The 24,254-nt window shown below is 41.3% G+C and overlaps 1 protein-coding gene across 1 annotated transcript in view; it reads left to right on the top strand.

Annotated features, from left to right (window-relative positions):
• Positions 1-24,254, top strand: part of gga1 (golgi-associated, gamma adaptin ear containing, ARF binding protein 1) — a 76,478-nt gene that overhangs the window by 37,078 nt on the left and 15,146 nt on the right. The window contains exons 6-12 of the mRNA XM_073033698.1: positions 3,048-3,148; positions 7,238-7,318; positions 8,813-8,950; positions 10,078-10,159; positions 11,248-11,355; positions 15,305-15,460; positions 18,944-19,014. Coding sequence (XP_072889799.1) covers positions 3,048-3,148; positions 7,238-7,318; positions 8,813-8,950; positions 10,078-10,159; positions 11,248-11,355; positions 15,305-15,460; positions 18,944-19,014 — 737 coding nt within the window. The remainder of the gene's footprint in view (positions 1-3,047; positions 3,149-7,237; positions 7,319-8,812; positions 8,951-10,077; positions 10,160-11,247; positions 11,356-15,304; positions 15,461-18,943; positions 19,015-24,254) is intronic.

Below are 24,254 nucleotides of genomic sequence, written 5' to 3'. Positions count from 1 at the left end.
ACAAATAATACACACAAAATGCTGGAGGAACTCAGCAGGCCAGGCATCTTCTAAGGAAAAGAGAACAGTGGACGTTTCAGGCTGAGACCCTTCATTGGGACTGGAGAAAATAAAATGAGGAATCTGAGTTAGAAGGTGGGGTGGGGAGGAGGGAGAAACACAAGGTGATGGGTGAAACTGAGGGTGGGGAGGTGGGGAGAGATAAAGAGCTAGGAAGTTGATTGGTGGGCTGGAGAAGAGGCAATCTAATAGGAGAGGACAGAAGGCCATGTAAGAAAGAGAAAGGAGGGAGCACCAGAGAGAGCTGATGGGCAGGCAAGGAGATGAGGAAAAGGGGATGGAGAATGGTGGGGGCATTATCAGATGTTTGAGAAATTGATGTTCATGCCCTCAGGTTGGAGGCTACCCAGATGGAATAGAAGGTGTTGCTCCTCCAACCTGAATGTGGCCTCATCGCAACAGTAGAGGATGCCATGGACTGATATATGGGAATGGGAAGTGGAATTAAAATGGGTGGCCACTGGGAAATCCTGCTTTTTACTGGCGGACAGAGCATAGGTGCTCAGTGAAGCGGTCTCCCAGTCTGCATCTGGTCGCAGTGTATCCACTGCTCACGGAAGCCACACCGGGAGCAGCAGATACAGTAAATGACCCCAACAGACTCACAGGTGAAGTGTCTCCTCACCTGGGAAGGACTGTTTAGAGCCCTGAATGGTGGTGAGGGAGGAGGCGCAGAACTTGTTCCACTTGCAAGGATGAGTGCCAGGAGGCAAATCGGTGGGGAGGGATGAATGGACAAGAGAGTCGCGTAGGGAGCAATCCCTGTGGAAAGCAAGAAGTGGGGTGGGGAATGGGAAGATGTGCTTGATGGCTTATATATTGATATTTAGAAAACAGAGTATACAAATAAATGGGCTAATTTGAGGTTTGGAGGCTGTGTCTAGTGGGGGAGCTGTTGTACCTCTCAAATGATATCAATGATTAGGAATACAGGCTTCATATAATCATGCTTTATGATAATATATAGCTGGGTTTCAGTGCGGGTTGCAAGCAGGATTTAGCAAGTCAGTAAATAGTGGATGATGTGACAGATGGCATATAATGTGGGAAAAATATGAAGACACCCACTCTCTATTTAAAAAAAAAGAGCAAGGAGGGTGTTCTTTTAAAAGGTGAATGATCAAAAGGTATCAAAACCTGAGTATCATTTTCCATTAATCATACTGGATCCTGACATTTGGCAGCCTTGGTTCTGGTGTGGAGGTGACATGAGTTAAACAGTTTCCATTGATCCAATAGATCAGCTTCACTTCAGTAGGAAGATGGTGGATGTGAGGTTTAATCTTTGTGATAAAATGTTGAAAAAAATTTATTGAGTCAATAAGGTGACCATCCTTGATGCCTGTCTTTGTTGAGATTGCATCTTTTGATTAAGGTAACAGTTTACACCCATCATGTTGCAGACATAAGATAAAGATGAATTTCTGGAGACATTTAAGTTTAAGAAGGGCCCTCCATATTCCCTGTCAATCAATGGAGTTAATCGGTTTTTGGGTTATGTTTACTTATTGTTACGGATTCAAGCAACAATAAATATATGAGTTAGGCAGGGATTTTTATAACAAGTAACACGTTTATTAAACACTGAAAACAAACCCCCTATAAAAGTAAACAAATCACTAACGTAACCGGAAATCAGCTGCTGTGCGGCAGCTTAAACAGTTCTTAAAGCGATGTTGCAAAAACAGTTCTTCAAAGTAGTATTGCAGAAGTTCAAAATGCTCACAGACCATTTAAGGGAGAGACTTTTTAAGACAATTTAAGTTCTCTTTCACGTCATGATGCTTCAGTTCCCAAATCAAACTTTTCCCACGAAGAATTTTACGAAGGTGAAATGAAACGGCTTAAAGGCACTGACCTTTCCTTTACAACACTGTTCCCAATCCTTTCTGCTATTTCACAGGGATTAACACGAGAACAGTCAACGAATTCCTTCCGAATAAGGATCAAACAAGGTCGAACCTGTTTCACCGTCGAAATCGATTCTCCTCAATCTTTTAACTCCCAAACTCCGATCTTCACTCTCCACTGATTCTCAACTAGCAGTATTATAAAGAAACTGCTGGCAATGACCTTTTAAACTTTAGGCATTAGATAAAACTTCATCTTTCAACTAAACTGTGTCATAACATTAAATCACGCAGTGGCATGAAGTCAACTTGGCAAATCCAGCCACGAACTGCCCCTCCTCACAGGGAGGGGTCCTCCTTTAATACCCTGTTTAAAAAAAACCTGTCACATGACCTCTACTGGCGGGGAAAATGACATCATTCCACCATCTCAAGACCATTACCTCAAGTCCAGTATAGCTTCAACCCCAGTCACGTGACAAGGGTACGTAACATTATCAATGTGTATGAATGATGCTTTTTGCCTTGCTCCTCATAGTCAGCAAGAGAACAAAGAGGAGCAGTTGAATTGGAACTTCCTTTTGAGCATAGAATTGTCTGCTAGCTGTCTTTTGCTACATGATTTTACTGAAGCTTTATTTAAATTATGTCTCCAACTAAATGCATATTTAGTATGTATTTTTAATTAAAATACATGTATATTTATGTCTCCAACTAAGTGAGTTATGTATTTTAAAGATTTCAATACACTTGTTCAATGGCTACTGATAAATATTGAAAGAATTTTTATTTTAAATAATGCTTAAATGAGTTTTCACTTGTTACAATATAAATGCTTTAGTTAGTGAAGAATAAGTCTTAGTATGAAAGTAAGAAGCTAATTCATAAACACAGCCAGCTTCAGAAAGAGATTATTAAAAAATGTAATTTTCCACTGATGATAGATAAAAGAACTACAATGCTATTTCTAATAAGCTAGAGTGCCTCTGCTTTCTGATATGTTTATTCAGCATTGCTTGTAAATTCTATAATCTTCAATGAACCTGTACTTAGCATCCTCTTAAACTACTGAGGAAGTCTTTGCCCAGCCATTGATAGGGAATTTGGCTTTATTTTTTTTTACACATTATTCCACAGGAATTATAAAACAGGACCCTGTGTTACCTCATGAAGAGCCTCTTCCTCCACCACCCCCACGTACAAAGAATGCTATGTTTGAAGACGAGGAAAAGTCAAAGGTAATTTGCTGATTCCTGTAGCTTTGTCCATAGGGGCACAAGGCCAAGTGTACATTTCAGGTGAAAGAGGTTAGGAAAGCATACACCAGTGTATCATTTTTCATATTTACTGTATTGATTTTATATTTATACAAGTAAATAGCTAAATGAACATCGTGGAAAGCAGGACTGAATGTTATAGAAATCTGTGTAGGTGTAAGATTTTTTTTAACATAGGCCAGTATTTGTATCCTTTTGTTCTGAGGCAACCTCTGGTTTTTGATTAAATTTAATTTTGTTGCACAAAATTCCAGGATATTTGCTGCTGTTTAGATTCTCTTCATTTTGAGTTGGAACTGTAAAGTCTATGGGCTATGCCTACAGTCCACTGAGGAGAATACCTCACGAATTGGAATGATCTAAATTTTGAGATGAGAACAATCCCAAAGCTATTGCATTATCTATTTAATATTTGTTTTCCAGTAGTGACTGCCAGGTGAACAGATTTTTCATGTGCTGAACTGCACAGAGGAGATCAAAATAAAGTTCTGTATGTCTCAAGTTTGCAAAAGACCAATTTGATGTTCCACAACACTTCTGGGACAATGTCCTGTGGACAGATGAGACAAAAGTTGAACTTCTTGGCAGAAATGCACAACACTATGTTTTGGAGGGGAAAGGGCACTGTTACCAACACCAATACCTCTTCCCAACTGTAAAGCAAGTTGGAAGGAACATCGTGGTTTGGGGCTGTGTTGCTGCCTCAGGGCCTGGACAGCTTGCAATCATTGAGGGAGCAATGAATTCAAAATTGTATCAAGACATTTTACAGGAGAGTATCAGGGTAGCGGTCCATCACCTGGAGTTTAATAGAAGTTGGATGATGCAACAAGACAATGATCTGAAACACAAGAGTAAATCAACAACAGAATCATTTTATAAAAAAAAGAAAATCTGTGTGTTTTGGAATGGCCAAGTCAGAGTCCACACCTTAACCCAATTGAGATGCTGTGGCATGACCTGAAGAGGGCTCCAGCCTGGACTGTGAATGAGTAAACACTGTGTCCAATAAAGACATGTAAAGTACAATTGTTTGTGTGTTATTAGTTTAGGCAGATTGTGACTAAGACGAAGATCAAAACACATTTTATGAATATCAACACTTTAGATACAACACTGAGTCAAGTCATCTGCAGAAATTCTCTGATAACTCAGCAATAGTTGGGTATGTAAGTGGAGGACAGGAGGATGTATGCAGGCTCTGGTGGAGGACTTTGTCAAATGGTGCAAGCTGAATCATCTACAGCTTGACATCAGTAAGGCAAAGAGTTGGTGATGTACTTCAGGAAGACCAAGCCTGCGCTTCTCTCTGTTACTACTGATGGTGAGGACGTGGATGTGGTGAGGACCTACAAGTACCTGGGGGTGCACCTGGATGACGGACTGGAGGGGAACACCAACACAGCGGCTGTGTACAAGAAGAGCCAGAGTCACCTTTACTTCCTGAGGAAACAGGTCCATTAGAGTATGCAGGACTCTCCTTCACATGTTCTATCAGTCTGTTGTCGCCAGTACATCTTCTCTGTGATGGTGTGCTGGGGCAATGGCATCAACACGCTCAATAAACTGATTAGAAAGGTGGCTCTGTTATTGGAGTCAAACTGGACACACTGGAGGCTGTGGTAAAACAAAGAACCCTACAGAGACCGCTGGCAATTCCGGACAATGTTTCCTACCCTTTGTATGCCACCTTGGCTGAACAGAGGAGCACTTTTAGTAATAGACTGCGCTGCTCCAAAGTGCACTATATGAGGTCATTCTTACCCTCAACTATTAGGCTCTATAATGAGCGGGGGAAGTGATGACCCCCTCCTGTTAGACTGTTTGAGGTAACTGATTTTTAATTCTTATTTCTCTTCTGATATTTGTATATCTGTGCACTTGTAATGCTACTGTGACACTGTAATTTCCTTTGGGATCAATAAAGTATCTATCTGATTCATGCAGAAAATCAGGTAATTACAAAGGGTTCATAAGCTTTTTCATGTAACTGTAGAATAAAGTAACAGCTACAGAGAGAGGTAAACCATAAGGTTGAAGGTCATAATGAGGCAAAGAGTCCATGCTATCGTACCGTGGAACATCCAATAATCTTATTAACAGTGGGGTGAAAGTTGCCTTTGAGCCTGATGGTATGTGTTTTCAGGCTTTTGTATCTTCCACTTGATCGAAGAGAGAATGTCTGGGATGAGTGGGGTCTTTGATTATGCACATTAATTACGCTGTTTTACTGGTAGAGAGCGAAGTATAGACAGAGTCCATTTATAAAAGTTGCATTTATATAAAAACTTCCACAACTATGAGACATCCAAAAGTAGTTGGCAATCAATGAGACACTTTGGAAGTATTGTAATTGATGTACTGGCGAAACTTCATCATTCCAGTCCATCAGAAACCGTTGTTAGGTTCTCCTGTATGCCTTGTTAATACAAATATCTAATCATGTGGCAGCAACTCAGTGCATAAAAGCATGTAGCCATGGACATCTTGACAGAATAAAAGGCAAGGAATACAGGTTTTTGATTGAAGAAGAAACAGGTATAGACAGAAAAGAGCAAATGAGGTACTTAAGGTGTATAAGAAATGCAAGAGAACACGAGGGAAATAAGGGTTAAAAGATGTGGTTGCTCTAGCAGACAAGGTGAAGGAGGATCTAAATAGAAACACAAAATGCTGGCAGAACTCAGCAGGCCAGACAGCATCTATGGGAGGAGGTAGTGACGACATTTCGGGCCAAAACCCTTCATCAGGAGCCAGGAGTGAAGGAGGATCTGAAGGGTTTCTACAGAGAGCAAAAGAATAGAAAGGGACAAAATTGTAGCCATCTGTGCATAGAGCTAAAAGAGATGATTTTTTTGCACCCGTTTATCGGCAAATGGACACAGAATATATAGAAGTGAGGCAAAACAGCAACGAGTTTATGAACCCTATACAGATTACAGAGAAAGAGTTGTTTGCTGTCTTAAGACAATTAGGTGGATAAATCCCCAGGGCCTGACAAGCTGCTCCCTCCCTGTAAGAGGCTAGTGCAGAAATTGCAGGAGCCCTAACAAAGATATTTAAAACTCCTTGGCAATGGGTGAGGTGCTAGAGAATTGGAGGATAGCTATTGTCTATTGTTTAAGAAAGGGTAATCCTGGAAATCATAGGCTGGTGAGCCTGGCATCAATAGTGGCTAAGGTCGTCTAAGAGAGCAGATACTTAAATATTTGGATAGACAGGGATTGATCAGGAATAGTGAACATGGCTTTGTGTGTCTACCCAATCTTATAGAGTTTTTTGAGGTAGTTACCAGGAATGTTGATGGAGGTAAGGCAGTGGATGTTGCTTAGATGGACCTTGGCAAGGTCTTTTACAAGGTCATGTATGGCAAACTGGTCAAGGGAGTCACTTGGTATTCAGGGTGAAGTAATCATTTGGATTAGACACTGTCTTTGTGGGAGAAGCCAGAGAGTGGTAGCAGAGGATTACCTCTCTGACTGGAAGCCTGTGACTGGTGGTGTGCTGCAGGAATCGGTGTTGGATCCGTTGTTTGTCATCTGTACCAACAATCTGGATGATAATGTGGTAAACTGGATCAGCAAATTTGCGTATGTCAGTAAGACTGGGGGTGGAATGGACAGCGAAGAAGATGCAGTTCAAGCTGGCAGGAAAGCAACAGTAACTTAAATAATAATTACTGCTTTACAGTACTGGTTTGCAGAAGAACATTTCTGAATACACATGTTAAACCTTGAAGTGGATGGGCTACAGCAGCAGAAGACCATGAACATGCACTCAGTGGCCACTTTATTAGTTACAGGAGGTGCCTAATAAAGTGGCTACTGATTGTATATTACAGTTGTAGAGGTCATTTCTAACACTAGGTGGTATTGTAAACTCATTGACTAATAGCTGGTGAGTTTGATGTAGTTTTAGTGACACCAGGAGATTGCATCTCGTCAGTGCAGAAGTTTTTGTGTTAATAGCTTCTAACCCAGTTGTATTGTACTTAACCATTTTAAGTCCTGTAATTTTTGCTCCAATATTTTTGCTATTGTATCTTTTCAGCTATTGGCAAGACTGCTGAAGAGCAGGCACTCAGAGGACCTCCGAGCTGCAAATAAGCTAATCAAGGAGATGGTCCAAGAGGTTTGTCATGGTTCTCAGTTACTGACTGGACTGACCGCCTGTTTGATTACGGAAGGTCTGTTAAAACAATAAGAACTGGGAGCAGAATTAGGCTATTCAGTCCATTGAGTATGCTTAACCATTCATCATGGCTGATTTATTCTCTCTCTCATCCCCATTCTCCTGCCTCTTCCCCATAACCTTTGATGCCTTCACTCATCAGGATCCTAGCAACCTTCACTTTAAACATATCCAAAGACTTGGCTTCCACAGTCATCTGTGGCAATGAATTCCATTGATTCATCGCACTCTGGCAAAAGAAATTCCTCCTCATCTCTGTTCAAAGGGATGTCCTTGTATTCTCAGTCTGTACCCTCTGGTCCTGGGCTCCTCCACGAGAGTTATCCACTCCACAACCACTCTATCTAGGTTTTTCAATGTTTGATAGGTTTCAGTGAGCTCCCTCATTCTTCGTTGAGCCCAGAGCCATCAATATGTTCCTCGTGCATTAACCCTTTCATTCCTGGGATCATTCTCGGGAACCTCTCCTGGACCTTCTCCAATGCCAGCATATCTTTTTATGGTTATTGTGGGCACTTAAATTGTAATATTGAAAAAAAGATCTTCATTTTGCTTCTTTCCATGTCTCATGGTCTGGAGATGTTGGCATTGGGGAATTGCCATTCTGCATCAAGGTATAACAAACTTCTGCTGTAATCAGACCCATTTCCTGAGGAATGTCACTTGCCTGCAGTGCTAAAAGATGATTCTCAGTTGTTGACAGCACTGAACAGATATCATTGTGACTTTCAAATAAAAAGATGAAAACTCTTTTTCTCTTTTTACACCTGCCGGCTCCTCACTGCTTCAGCTTTCTTACTATTTTTCTTTCAGATTTCCAGTGTCTGCAGTTTTTTCTCTTGTGACTCTTCTGTTGAGTTGGATGAAACCATTATCAAAACTGAATTCCAACAGATTGCAAAGTTGCACCAATTTTGTAGTAACAGTTAAAGACTGATAGCATTTTGGACATTTCTTACCTGGAATTATCATCAGCATGATGCACGACCAAACACAATCTTAATGTGGTCATATTTGATATCTAACTTAAAAGGTCTTCTGTTAAAATAGGAATCCTCTGTGTATGCACCACTATTCAGTTGATTGGTGGGAGGGGGAGAGAGAGGGGTGGAGGGGGATGGTGATGAAGTTTGCGGGGTGGCTGTCAAAATGTATTCAGCAACTGGTTGTATAGAATGTAATTTGTTGGTGTTGCAATAAAAATTAGTGATTTAGAAAAACAGCTAAAGACTGATAATACACCCTTGAATCCATAGCACCCTTGTATCCAAAGTGATTTTGAATATATCACAATGGAAAATATTCACTGTCTAACTCATTAATCCAGTACTTTCCCCTCACCTTTTATTGTTTCTCTTTTGACACATGACCAATAGTTTAGTGAAAATGTGATATCTACACTGAAAATCTTAGCATGGTCTTTAAACTCCCCAGGACCAGAAAAGAATGGAGAAGATTTCCAAAAGAGTGAATGCAATCGAAGAGGTGAACAACAATGTTAAACTACTGAGTGAGATGCTGGAGAACTACAGCAAAGACGAAACCTTGGAGAGTAATGAAGAAATAATGAAGGTTATTGTATGAGCGCGAACTTTGTGTTTACATTTTGTTCATCCTATGTTAGAGGTACTCTGTCTATAAAGAAAAGATTATTCATCTTGTTTCTCAGGCACAACAGCTCCTATATTTGTCAAAGTACAGTCAGCCCTCCTTATCCGCGAATTCAACCAATCACAAAAACCCGGAAGTGCTCTTCCAGCACTTGTTGTTTGAGCATGTAAAGACTTTTTTTTCTTGTCATTATTCCCTAAACAATGCAGTATTAAAAACTATTTTACATAGCATTTACATTGTATTAGGTATTATAAGTAATCTAGAGATGATTTAAAGTATACGGGAGGATGTGCATGGGTTATCGTGGATCGGGATTAAAAAAAATCGAAAGTTCTTACTAAGTAAGTCGGAACAGGTACGTCCGGTATTATTTAGCGTCGGTTAGTCAAACGTTTGTCTTAGAAAATAGTATATATTTTACCTTTATATACATATAAAACACTTAGGAACGTATGTTTCGGCACCGGGCTCAGGAACAGAATTTCCCAAGTTCGATCTAGTAACAGATCAGTCCCGAGTGCACTCTGCGCTGTGCCGGGTTGATGTGGAGGATCAAAAACCCAAAACCCAATAATTAAACCACTGCGTTGCTTAGTAATAACTGTAGCTTTCATCGGGGCAGAGCCTTTCTCACTTTATCCTTTAAAATTGTTCCGATCATTGACCGACGTAGCCTAACGCTTTTCCAATGACCGATGGCATTTCACCTCTTTCCGATCGCTTTATTATTTCCACTTTATTTTCAATCGTTATCGTGATTATTTTCATGAACAGAAACACTGCGGATTCAGATCTCTGCTGCTGAGTCCTAATGTCCACGCACTGAGACAGATTAAATAAGGTCTGGGGTTGGGCTGGGTCCTAAGATCCACCACATTGAGACACTTTGAATAAGGGACTTGAGCATCCGTGAATTTTGGTATTCACAAGGGGTCCCGGAATCAATCCCTCGTGGATAAGGAGAGCCGACTGTATATGGCATCCTTTTTCCATGTGCTTCCAGGCAGTGCCATTTCAATTGCTGTAGCCTGCAGAACTTAGAAAGTGCTTCAGTGTTACTTAATTAGAACTTTCCTTTTACACAGGAGTTGTACCAGCGATGTGAGAAGATGAGACCTACACTGTTCCGATTAGCGAGTGATACTGAGGATAATGATGAAGCACTAGGTAACTCCATAAACTAAGGTTGTTAACTTGCCTGAATGGTTATGTAACATGTGCACTTTTATTGTGTTGGTTCTGCTTAAGAAAATGCCGTATGAAATTACCATAATTATCTTACTTCCAGCTACAGGTAGCATTGCAGCATATGGATGCAAGTGATAGGCTGGCTATTTACAACAGAATTACAGATGTAAAAGAATTGCACGTGATAAGTGCAGCTCATCTTGATACTCATGTTGAGCATTGAATGAATGCACCACGTTATGGAGTAGCCAGCTTTGCATTTCCGGTTTTTATTGGATTTGAGGCTGGAGGCAGCCTGCCCCAGGAATGGAGGCTTCTCTGTGGTGGTGGGCTGGAAGGAGGGAAAGGAGCATGTTTTACTGTTTTTGTTTTGTTGTTGCTTCTGTTGTTCTGTTGATCCTTGTGGGCAAGCTATGTTAGCACCAGAATGTGTGGTGACACTTGTAAGCTACCTCCAGCATTTTTGGTTGTTAACGCAAATGACACATTTTCATATCATTCCTTCTGAGTAGCCTCCAACCTGATGGCACCAACACTGATTTCTCACCCCTCCCCTTCTCTCTTTTTCAGTTCCACATTTTGGCTCCCCTCTCAGCCCTTCCCTTCCCACCTGCCCATCACCTCCCTCTTCTGTCTCTCCTCCTTCCCTTCCTTCCTCTCTCTTCAGCCTTTTCCACCTATCCCTTTCCAGCTTCCTACTTCATCCCACCTTCACCCTCACCTGGTTTTGCCTATCTATCACCTGTCATTTTGTACTCATCTCCCTCCCCCTACCTCTGATTCTGGCTCTTACACCCTTCCTTTGCAGTCTTGATGAAGACTCTTGGCCTGAAACATTGTTTATTCCCCAGCATTTTGTGTGTTGCCCTGGATTTCCAGTATCTGCACAATCTTTTGTATTTATGGCTTATTTCAACATATATTTCAATATACGTGTGATGAATAAATGAATCTGAATCTTAACAGTGAATTATATCTAGTTATATTACAGGTGTTATTTTAAATTAGGTTCTTATAAAGTTCTTAACTTATAAAGTTCCTAAGCTTGCTCTCACCTTCTTCCGCAGCTGAAATCCTCCAAGCAAATGACGACTTAACACAAGTTATTAACATGTATAAGAAGATAGTGAAAGGGGAAGAAATTAATGGGATGACTGAACTGCCAAACATTAAAGGTACATGTGGCTTCAGTGGCCATGCTTCGCATCTGTGTTGGATTGTGAGTGGCTCATGATATTATTTGCATTTACCTCTTATAACAAATAAAGTAGCCACTAAGTGGATGTTTCTGATCGGCTGCTGTAACTCATCCACTTCAAGGTCCAAACTATTCTGTGTTCAGAGATACTTTTCTGCACCCCAATGTTGTAACGTGTGGTTATTTGAGTTACTGTTGCCTTCCTGTCAGTTTAAACCAGTCTGGCTGTTTTCTTCTGACCTTTCTTGTTAACAAGGCATTTTCACTGTTGCTTACTGGACATTGTTTTGTCTTTCACACAATTCTCTGTAAACTGTACAGAATTGTGTGTGAAAATCCCAGGAGATCAGCAGTTCCTGAGATGTTCAAACCACCCAGTCTGACACCAACAATCATTCCACAGTCAAAGTGACTTGGATCACATTTCTTCCCCATTCTGATGTTTGGTCTGAACAACAACTGAACCTCTGGACCATGTCCACATGCTTTTATGTATTAGCTGCTGCCTCGTGACTAGCTGATTAGATATTTGCATTAATGAGCAGGTGTAACTAATAAAGTGGCCATTGAGTGTAAGTGTTGGAGGGTTGTTAATTGATTACTATAAATTTTCCTTGGGTGTAGGTTAGAAGAAACATAATTAAAGGAGAGTGAGAGAAGAAGAAAAGGGTAATGCAGCTGTGGGATTGTTTTGCTGAGAGCCCGGATGGTTTCAATGGGCTGAATATCGTGTTTCTATGCCATAATGGCCCAAATAAATTATGTGCTATTCAAGTCACCCCAGTGCATTGTGCACCACTCTAGATGCCCCACTACAGGAAGGATTTGAAGGCTTTGGAAAGGTACAGAGGAGGTTCAACAGGATGCTGTCTGAATTAGAGGGGTGAACAGTAAGGAGAAGTTGGACGTATCTCTTTCTCTGGATCACCTGAGGCTGAATGGAGGCCTGATAGAAGTTTATAAAATTATGAGATGTATAGATAGGATAAGCAATCAGAATCTGTTTTTCTTGTGATAATATCAAATACAAGAAGTCATACTTTTAAGTTGAGAGGGGGAAGGTTTAAAGGAGATGTTTAAAGGAGGTTTAAAGCATCTGGAGGAGAAGATGGCGGCGCGACACAGCGCGTGCGGCCTCTCTGGAAAATGGATATCCGTCACGTGTTAAGTAGGGATCCGTGCACAATCCTGATTTGATGGAGGCAGACGTGAGAGCGTGGGGGAACATCTGGAGAAACTTCTGAAATGCCTGCTTCGCTGCCACTGCTACTGTGCGGTCTGGAATCTCCGGAGGAGAAGGTCTCTGAGACCTCGGCTTTGCTTGTTTCGGCGGCCGGGACGAGGTCAAAGGTGCTCGAGAGGCTGTATCAGAGGGGCTGGTCAGAGGCTCGAAGTTTTCGGACGGACTCAGAGCCTGCTGTCGTCGGGTGCTTCCGAGGCATTGTCAGTGCTTGGAAGTTTATGGCAGGGAGAGTTCTCCCGTTTGCTGCCTGATATCGGGACGATTGGAGTCGATCGGGACTTGAGACTTTTTAAACCGCGTCCATGGTCTGCGTTTATCGAATTACGGTATTGTTTTGCACTGCTGCAACTATATGCTATAATTATGTGGTTTTGTCAATGTGAGTCTTGGTTTGTCCTTTTTTTAAATTTTGTGAGTGATATCACTCCGGAGGAACATTGTATCATTTCTTAATGCATGCATGCATTTCTAAGTGACAATAAATGAGGACTGAGTGTCCTCATAATCTAAGATGTGCAGGACTAGTTTGTTTTTTGCAAAGTGGTAAGTGCATGGATCAGGCTAGAATCTAGTGGAAGTAGATACGATAGTGGTGAATAAGAGGCTTTTAGCTAGGCCTATGAACATGCAGGAAATGGAGGACTGGGGTTATGTGCAGGCACAAGAGATTTAATTTGACATTGTGTCGACCACAGACATCACAGACCTAAGCTTGTTCCTGTGCTGGACTGCTGTATATTCTATAAATACCACCACTTCTGAATGCTACAGAGAGTAACAGTGTGGATTCATATTTGGTCATTGTCTTGACTATAAATCAAGTGTGGTATTTTCTATTCCATTAGAATACAGACCATAAGACATAGGAGCAGAATTAGGCGATTCGGCCCAGCAAGTCATCATGGCCATCGTGGATGAATTATTTTTCCTCTCAAATCCTTTCTCTTGCCTTCTCTCCATAATCTTTAACCAAGAATCTATCAATATCCACGAAGTATACTTAGCCTCCACAGCCTTCTGTGTAATGAATTCCATAGATACGGCACCCTCTGGCAAAAGATGATCCTGTTTCCCTATCAGACTTACTATGGATATGGCACCTACTGAAAGTATATAACATGGAAATTGTCCTCCATAACATATTATTTGAATGCCTTTAAGCTACCAAATCAAAAGGGGCAAATGATATTTATGGTTTTAATAAAATGAAGTCCTCCAATGGTCAGGGTCAATCATGCGTCTCAGTTGCCTACATGATACGCAAGCTAGGGAGATATGATATGGAGAGCAAGCTGTTGCCCATGTAGCCTGTTCCCCCTTTCCATGCAGCTGCTAAGTCCAAAGGAATGGCATAGACAGATACAGTTTGGCACCAGCGGTGTTCCAGGAGTTGCCAGAACTCACTTTTGTCTATCTTAGGGATTCCAGCTCCTGATTTTTTTCCCTCGGGGTTCACTCCCAAAGCCTTTGAGATCAGAGTTTTCCTAAATGAGCTGCCAACCACAGCTGAGGAGCCCCACCTGCCCAAAGCAACTGGTTTTAATGTCTCAGTAACCTTCCATTGCCCCTTCTGCTGTCAGTAGAAATGGTTCCACTGGGCTTAGTAGCTAAGCCACATATGAAGGCCCAGAGCAGGACTTGGTTGTCAGAGGCTATTTCAGACGTACAGCATTGGGAGCATTTAATAGGTAGTGGGAGCTTATTCCTGCTACCACCCATGGCTATAACAACCTTAAGGAACCTGTTTTAATAAATTCAAGATAATTTATGTAACCTGTTGTTCTGCAAATCTAAGATCTAAGTCGAATAATTGTAACGGGTGGATGCTGCAACTATTTGGTTTTGCTTGAACAAATGGACCCATACTCGGTAGTTCCTTCAAAACCCACTTTATTGTTAATACAGAGAAGAAAGTAGAGAGTTGCGAGGAATGCTTTATATTGTACACTACCTACACCACTAATAAGTAGGGCTAACTTAAGTGACCCCTAGTAGTCTACACCGCCGAATATACTTAGCATCGTCTGTGTGGTCCCTGAAGCAGGCGATCAGCCATGGAGTGGCTAGGGTAAAGGTCCTTGGCGCCGGTTCAGCTGCTCGGCCCGAAGGTGGGGGACCCAGGTGAGTGTTCTGCCCAAGAAGGGACTTGCCCATCTTTATAGCACTTATTGCTACCTCCCAGTCCAGCTGAAAGGGGCTAGGCATCCAATCCAACACACGACCTGAATTTAGCTAATCCAAGTCCCATTCACGCATTAAGCCAACATACGTCCTCCACACCTGCAAGTCCCACAACTGGGTGACCTTCAACAGTCACTTCAACATTGCCTCCCCAGGGACAATGCATCCTATTAAGCTTACAATCAAGCAAACATTTTTAGAGACAAGGTAATTGATGTCTTTTATGCAAATCAGCATTTTTTTTAGCTTGTTTTCATGTATTGTCATCCGGTATACCAGTGTCATATATTGTCCTCCCTTTATTTAGTATCAAGGATCAATAACAATACATGCCCAACAACATAACAGGTCCACAGATTTCTAATTGTTAACCATTTCTTTACCATATCCATTTTCATACCCACTCACTCTACCCATACACTATACACTTACCTATACTCCTATTTACTGAGACTTGGCTTGGAGAATATTAATATGATGTCTGTTCTATAATTATTTCCAGCCAGCAGTTCTGCTCTACTGGATCTCTGTGGGTTGGACACGGGTTCAAGTGGTCCTTCTTACCCTTCTGCCCCCACCAGTCAAAGCTGGAACACTGATCTGTCACATGATCTCAGCAGCTCAATATCATTACTGGATGATGAATTAATGTCATTAGGTAAGAACATTTTCCTCAGTACTTTTCTGTAATGTGAAGATCAAGTGACTAACCCACTTAGCTACATGAAATTTAATTATTCAGCTCATCTGCGTGGGATATTGTCTGGAACATCCCAAAATTCTCCTTCCCAGCCTTTCATCTTCTGCCATGATTCTTAAATGCTGACCTAAATACTCACATGGGATGGTTGCCGGTTCAGGAATTCTTATTCCCATTAACAATTTGTTTGGATATAACCCGGCTACAATTCCCATCACTGTCTGTTAGGAGTTTGTACATTTTCTCCATGTCCAAGTGGTTTTCCTCCAATTTCTCTGCTTTTCTCCCACTTTCCATAGACATACAGGTTAATAGGTCACATCAGTGTACTTGGGCCGAAAGGGCTGGTGATGGTGCTGTACCTCCAAATTAAAATCTGGTTTTCTCTTTTTCTCCACATACTCATAAATATAACCACCAGTGAATGATACGGTGTTAATCTATTTGAAGATGAATCACCAAGTATTGATGAAAAATGGAGCACCGGTTGTAATAGTGAGCAAACGGAAATCAAAAACTGCTGCAGATTCTGAAAAACAAAGCAACAGTAGCAAGCTGAGCAGCTACAGAGAGTGAAATTGATGAAAATTGGTGTGTCTGAGGTGCTGCAAGAGGATTTACAGCATTATTTTGTTTTTGTTAAGCAAATCAGCCTGATGTGGGTAAAGTGAGCTGAGTCAGTGCAGCAGAACCCAACCCCATCTGAGTCCAACACACGTAGTTGGGTCACATTGCTAGGCTTGAAGTGCAGTGCCTATAAAAGGTATTCTTACTTTCTTTTCACCCCCCCCCCCCCCACCACTGGAAGTTTTCTTGTTTTACATTACTGAATCACAGTGGATTTAATTTGGCTTTTTTGACTGATCAACGGAAAAAGACTCTTCCATGTCAAAGTGAAAACGGATCTCTATAAAGTGATCTAAATTAATTACAAATATAAAGCATTAAACAATTGATTACGTAAGTATTCATTCCCATCAAACCAGTGTTTAGCAGATGCACCTTTGGCAACAATTACAGCCTTGAGTCTGTGTGGATATGTCTCTATCAGATTTGCACATCTGTACACGGCAAATTTTTTCCTATTCTTCTTTATAAAACTGCTCAAGCTCTGTCAGATTGCATGGGGAACATGAGTGAACAGCCCTTTTCAAGTCCAGCCACGAATTCTCACATGGATTGGTTGGACTCTGACTGGGCCACCTCAGGACATTAACACTGTTTTTAAGCCATTCCTGTATAGCTTTGTCTTTTTGCTTGGGGTCATTGTCTTGCTGGAAAGTAAATCTTATCTCAGCGCAGTTCTCTTGCAGACTGTATCAGGTGTTCCTCCAGGATTTCCCTGTATTTTGCTACATTCACAAGCCTTCCAGAGCCTGCTGCAGTGAAGCATCCCCACACTGGGTTGCAGCCACCACCATGCATCAAGATAGAGCTAGTGTGTTTTTGATGATATGCAGGCTAACACCAAACGTAGCATTTAGTCTGATGGCCAAAAAGCTCAATTTTGGTTTCATCAGACCATAGAACCTTCTTTCAACTGACTTCAGAGTCTCCCATATGCTTTCTAGCAGGCCAGCCAAAATTTCATGTGAATTTTTTTCAACAGAGGCTTTCTCTTTGCCACTCTCCCATAAAGCTGTGTCTGATGAAGCACCCGGGCAACAGTTATTGTATGCGCGGTCTTTCCCACCTCAGCCACTGAAGCTTATAATTCCTTCAGAGTCATCATAGGTCTCTTGAATGGTCTCCCTCACTAGTCCCCTTCTTGCACGGTCACTCAGTTTTTGAGGATGGCCTGCTCTGGGCAGATTTACAGCTGTGCCATATTCCTTCCATTTCTTGATGATTGACTTAACTGTACTCCAAGGGATATTCAGTGACTTGGAAATTTTCTCGTATCCATCTCCTGACTTGTGTTTTTCAAAAACCTCTTCATGAAGTTGCTTGAACTGTTCTTTTGTCCTGGTGTAGTTTTTGCCAGGATGCTGACTCACCAGCAATTGGACCTTCCAGATACAGGTGTCTTTACTACAATCAATTGAAACACCTTGACTGCACACAGGTCTCCAAAAACAGATCTCCATTTAACTAATTATGTAAATTCTAAAACAATTTGACTGCACCAGTGATGATCTGCTGTGTCATATTAAAGGATGGGGGTAAATACTTATGCAATCAATTATTTTGTGTTTTATAATTTGTAATTAATTTAGATCACTTTGTAGAGACCCTTTTTCACTTTGACACTGTGACATGTACAATAAAAATCTGTTTAGCTTGCCATCCAGGCAGATCATACAAGGATGCCCTTTAGAACAGAGATGAAGTGGAATTTCTCCTTCCTGAAGCTGGTGAATCTGTGGAATTCATTGTCACAGACGACTGTGAAGACCGAATCATTGAGTATATTTAAATCAGATGTTGATAGGTTCTTGGTTAGAAAGGATGTCAAAGGTTATGGAGAGAAGACCAGAAGAATGGGGTTGAGAGGGAAAATAAAGCAATCAGGATCAGATGGTGGAGCAGATTCTGGGCTGACTGGCCAAAATCTAGTTCCATGTCATATGGTCTTATGATGTTTTCATCACATGAGTACATCAAGAGAGTACAACAGAACGCAGAATAAAGTGTAACAACTGCAGAGAAAGTTTCAGAACAGACAGACAATAAAGTGTAATGCTATGGCGAGGTAGATTATGAGGTCAAGATTCCTTCTTATAAACACAAGGTGTTCTGCAGGTGCTGGAAATTCAGAGCAATACACCCAAAATGCATGAAGAGCTCAGCAGATCAGGCAGCATCTATGAATAGACAGTCCCTTCATCAGGACTCTGGTCTTGGCCTGAAACATTGACTGTTTATTCCTCTACAGATGCTGCCTAACCGGTTATGTCCATCTATCATACCATCTTATTATGTCTTGTAACTAACTGGTGTGGAAGCATGGTGGTACATGCTTTTAGGCTTTTGTATTTCCTGGCCAATAGGAGGGGACTTTTCCCTACTGCTGTCACTTCCTTTAGCCTTTGAGAGCTCAAATCCCTTCTGTTTTAGGCTTTCTGAGCATCCCTGATTTCTAACTGTTATGTTGTGATTGATGTTCTGCCATTAGTGGTGCCGCCTCCTCCTCTGTAGACTGGAAAAAGCAAAACAATTCATGGACAGGTATCCAATTGGCAATTTGTTCTGAAGACTCATGTTTTTAGAGTTATTTAGTTTGATATGGTGTTTTGAAATCATTTGATCAGAATGAGTGGCTGGATTATAGAAAATGTGCAGGAGAATAATTTACAGCAGCATTCTACCATTAATATGTCAGAAGATGGCTGGAGCATTTTGTATTAGATGTAAATATTTAATAAGCGGAAAACATTTGTTACAAAATGCCCAACTCTGTAAAACAAAATCTGTTAAAATTTCTTGTTCTTTTATCTATAGGACTGAATGACCTAGTTCCTAATGCAATATCTTCATCCCAGGTTGAGTCAAGCAATTGGAATACATTTCAGGTAAATAAGTGCAAAGCTTGGATCTCTTATTATTCTTTATTTGGTATAAAAACTGACCTTATGCAGTCAGATTTCCATTAGCTCGAGGACAAATTTCAATTGTACTCGTTGCCTGTAAATCACTTTAAATCTTGAAAGTAACATGAAATATGGTGTAGAAATACAAATTTATTTCTACAGTGACAGTATTACAATCATTCAAACATGGCCTTGGTTGCAAAACTCATAGTTCACCATCTTAAATTTTAGTAGCTCTTTTTCCATGAGCACAAAGATTTTTGAGAACTTTATTTTTTAATGAGTTAAAGTTTTGGTGCCTAAATTGCTGTAATATCTTAATTCTGGCTACTGTGTGTTATAGCTTCTCCAGTGAAATGGATGCTTAGGGAGTGCCCATTTCTATCACTAGTTCTATAATCATAATTCATGTGATAAATGGCACTTTATCTGGTGCCTCCTGCTTATATCTGGATAGTCTCAACCAAGTCCAGCTGCGCTTATTTGTGTGATTCACACTGCTAAATGATCTCAGATCACAGGCCAGATGGACATGGACATGTAGCTGTTTACTCGTTTCAGTATGCTTTTGGAGGTTAACAACTCAAGTCATTTTGTTGAGAACAGCTAAAAGCAATAAGCCCTCTGTAACCATGATTAATCCAAGTGCCTGATACCAAAACAGGCTTCCATTTCTTGGTTTCAAGTGAGTGCAAATTTCACCAAAAAAGTTTAAAGCAGTCACCATATTTATAAATTTTATACTTCAATGGGATAGAGGAATGGAAAGCTGAGAGTTTTGTTGATGTATTTTAGTTAAGTGTGTTTTAATCACACATGATGTAACTTCAGAGTAAATTTTTACCACAAACTAGTTTAAATGCTAATGCCCCAAATGAACTGCCTCTCATTCTAATTCATCTCGCCTATTAGCATAGCTTGTCCTCCATGTTTATCAAGTCTGCCCATAAATACCATTTGCCTCCATGTAATAGCAAGACTGTGTTTTAACATCACGGGATAAATAAATGTCTCCTGGGTATCTTGTCCATTATTGGGTTCATTAGGCAACTGTTATATTTAGTTTTAGACTTCTTCCAAGCAATCTCCTACTGTACTTTCTGTACACACAAAACGGTATGGTTACAAGAAATATCCTACCATACTCTCTGTACACACTAAACCTCTCTATACACACAAAACTATGGTTACAAGCAGTTCCCTACTGTACTCACAATACACCCAAAGCTATGGTTATAAGCTATTTCCTGTGTATGGTTACAAGCAATCTCCTACTGTACTCTCTGTACACACAAAACTATGATTAAAAGCAATCCCCTACCATACTCACTATACACACAAAATTGCATGGTTACATTCTTCTCCAGTTCCATGTATAGGCTTGCAGGGGACACCATATCTCAAATAATGATGAATCTGGCACTTGAAAAGTTAGAGAGCCTAATGACATGGTGTCAGAAAAACAAAAGAACTGGTCATTTGCTTCAGGAAGGGGGGAGATGTTCATTTTCCTTGATTAGATCAATAGTGCTAAAGTTGAGAGCTTCACATTCTCAGTATGAACATCACCAAAAGTCTGCTGCTCCAGCCACATTGATGCCATGCCAAGAAACCCACCGGTGCCTCTGCTTCTTCAAAAGACTAAAGAAACTGGCATGACCCCTTTGACTCTCACCAATTTTGGAAATGGAAAATATCCTTTTCTGATGCATCATGGTTTGGTATGGCAAAAGGTCCGCTCATTACCGCAGGGAGATGTGGACACAGTTTAGCACACCATGGGAAGCAGCCTTCCCTCCATGGACTGCGTCTGCACTTCTCACTAAATCAGTAAAGCAGTCAGTGTAATTGAAAAAGAGAGATTCTGCAGATTTTGGAAATCCAGAGCAACACCAACACACACACGCACGCACGCACGTCGGGTAGCATCTATGGAAATGAATAACAGTCAGTGTTTTGGGCCGAGACTTTTTCATCAGGTCTGTAAGGCAAATGGGAAGAAGCCAGAAATAAGGTTTTGGGAATGGAAGGAGCACAACCTAGTGAAGTGAGGGGAGGAAATGAACTAATAAGGAGGAAGACGATAAGTGGAAAAGGTAAAGGGCTGGAACAGAAGGGATCTAATCCCACCTCCCCAGATATCCGTGCTTCTTCCCCCTCTCTTCAGTCAGAGGGGAACCCTGAATGCAAGTACCACTGGGCTTAAGGATAACTTCTATCCCACTGTTTCAAGACGATTGAATGTTTCCCTATTGCGATAAAATGGTCTCTTGTCCTCATTCCAGACCAAACTTGAATTACTGAAAGATGCTTGACAGCTGTGGTGGGGCTTCATTGCTGTCAGCTTCGACAAAATGAAACCAAGTGACATATGTGACAACAAGAATTTGCTCCCAGATGAGCATAATGACTTTTATGTTCACTTTAACAAAAAAAGCACCTTCACCAGTCCCCGAAATCAATGTGAGAGCATCTTGCAGGGGGCTGAACCCATGGAAAGCATCCAACCTGGATGGGGTTCCTGGCCAAGTACTGAAGACCTGTGCTATTCAACTGGCTGGAGTGCTTGCTGGGATCTTTAACCTCTCACTTTGGCAGTCTGAGGCACCCACCTGCTTCACGCAGCTTCAATTATACCAATATCCAAGAAGAGTAATGCCTCAATGACTATCATCCAGTAGTACTTCCATCCACGGCAATGAAGTGCTTTGAGAGAATGGTAATGTAGCATATCAACTCTGGCCTGAGGATTAACTTGGATCCGCTTCAGTTTGCCTGCTGTCAAAGGTCAACAGCCGATTGGCTTTTCACTGGAACATCTGGACAGCGGAGGTACATGCTCTTCATGGACTACAGCTCTGCATTCAACACTACTATCAAGTGAATCCTCAATTTCCTCATTTGCAGACTCCAGTCAGTTCAGGTTGGCAACAACATCTCCTCCACAATCACCATCAGCACAGGTACAGCACAAGGCTGTGTGCTCAGCCCCCTGCTCTCCTCAGTTTATACTTAGGACTATGAGGCTAAGTACGACTTCAATGTCTTATTTAAGTTTGCTGCCAGCAAGAGTGTGTGGGCTGAGTCAAAAGTGGTGATGGATCAGCATATAGGAGGGAGATTGAAAATCAGGCTGAATGATGCCACAACTACAATCTCTCACTCAACGTCAGTAAAACCAAAGCTGATTATTGACTATAGAGGAGGACATGTGGTCCATGAGTTAGTCCTCATCAGAGGTGGAGAGGGCCAATAATTTTAAATTTGTCTGTGTTACCATTTCAGACAATCTGTCCACGTCCAGTATTTAAGTACCTTTACAAAGAAGGCACAGCAACACCTGTACTTTCTGAGGAGTTTGTGCCAATTCGATAGGTCATCTAAAACTTTGACAAACTTCTATAGATGTGTGGTATAATGACTGCTGCGGAAACTCCAAAGATCTTGAACAGAAATATCTACAGAAAGTAATGGATACAGCCCAGTCCATCAAAGGTAAAGTCCTCCCCACCACTGAGCCAACTACATGGAGCACTCTCACAAGAAAATAGCATCCATCATTAAGAACTCCACCATCCAGGCGATGCTCTCTTCTCACTACTGCCATCAGAAAGAAAGTACAGGAGCCTCAGGTCCCACACCACCAGGTTCAGGAACAGTTATTACCCCTCAACCATCAGGCTTTTGAACCAGGTGTGGATAACGTCACTCACCCCAACACTGAACTGTTTCTACAACCTATGGACTCACTTTTAAGAACTCTACAAAGATGTGTTCTCCATATTTATAACTTTTTTTTCCTGGAAACCCCATTTCCAGAAAAGTTGGGATATTTTCAAAAATGCAATAAAAACAAAAGTCTGTGATATGTTAATTCACGTGAACCTTTATTTAACTAACAAAAGTACAAAGAAAAGATTTTCAATAGTTTTACTGACGAACTTAATTGTATTTTGTAAATATACACAAATTTAGAATTTGATAGCTGCAACACACTCAACAAAAGTTGGGACAGAGTTAAAATAAGATTGAAAAGTGCACAGAATATTCAAGTGACGCCAGTTTGGAAGACTCCACATTAAGCAGGCTAATTGGTAGCAGGTGAGGTAATCATGACTGGGTATAAAAGTAGCATCCATCAAAGGCTCAGTTTTTGCAAGCAAGGATGGGTCGTGGCTCACCCCTTTGTGCCAAAATTCGTGAGAGAATTGTCAGTTCAAAAGGAACATTTCCCAATGCAAGATTGCAGAGAATTTAGGTCTTTCAACATCTACAGTACATAATATTGTGAAAAGATTCAGAGAATTCAGAGATATCTCAGTGCGTAAAGGGCAAGGTCGGAAACCACTGGTAAATGCGCGTGATCTTCGAGCCCTCAGGCGGCACTGCCTAAGAAACCGTCATGCTACTGTGACAATTATAGCCACCTGGGCTTGGGAGTACTTCGGAAAACCATTGTCACTTAACACAGTCCGTCGCTGCATCCCGAAATGCAACTTGAAACTGTATTACGCAAGGAGGAAGCCATACATCAACACTATGCAGAAACGCCGACGAGTTCTCTGGGCCCGAGCTCATCTCAGATGGACCGAAAGACTGTGGAACCGTGTGCTGTGGTCAGATGAGTCCGCATTTCTGTTAGTTTTCAGTAAAAACAGGCGTTGAGTTCTCCATGGCAAAGATGAAAATGACCATCCTGATTATTATCAGCGAAAGGTGCAAAAGCCAGCATCTGTGATGGCATGGGGGTGCATCAGTGCCCAGGGCATGGGTGAGTTGCATGTATGTGAAGGTACCATTGACTCTGAGGCGTATATTAGGATTTTAGAGAGACATATGTTGCCATGAAGGTGACGTCTCTTCCTGGGACGTTCATGCTTATTTCAGCAGGACAATGCCAGACCACATTCTGCATGAGCTACAACAGCGTGGCTTTGTAGACACAGAGTGCGTGTGCTTGACTGGCCTGCTGCCAGTCCAGATCTATCTCCTATTGAAAATGTATGGTGCATCATGAAGAGGAGAATCAGACAATGGAGACCACGGACTGTTGAGCAGCTGAAGTCTTATGTCAAGCAAGAATGGACAAAATTTCCAATTGAAAATCTACTACAATTAGTATCCTCAGTTCCAAAACGATTAAAAAGTGTTATTAAAAGGAAAGGTGATGTCACACAATGGTAAACATGCCTCTGTCCCAACTTTTGTTAAGTGTGTTGCAG

The sequence above is a fragment of the Hemitrygon akajei genome, chromosome 31, assembly GCF_048418815.1.
Source record: "Hemitrygon akajei chromosome 31, sHemAka1.3, whole genome shotgun sequence".
Classification (NCBI taxonomy): Eukaryota; Metazoa; Chordata; class Chondrichthyes; order Myliobatiformes; family Dasyatidae; genus Hemitrygon; species Hemitrygon akajei.
Note: the sequence above shows the minus strand (reverse complement) of the source record. Positions and strands in the feature narration are given on the sequence as shown.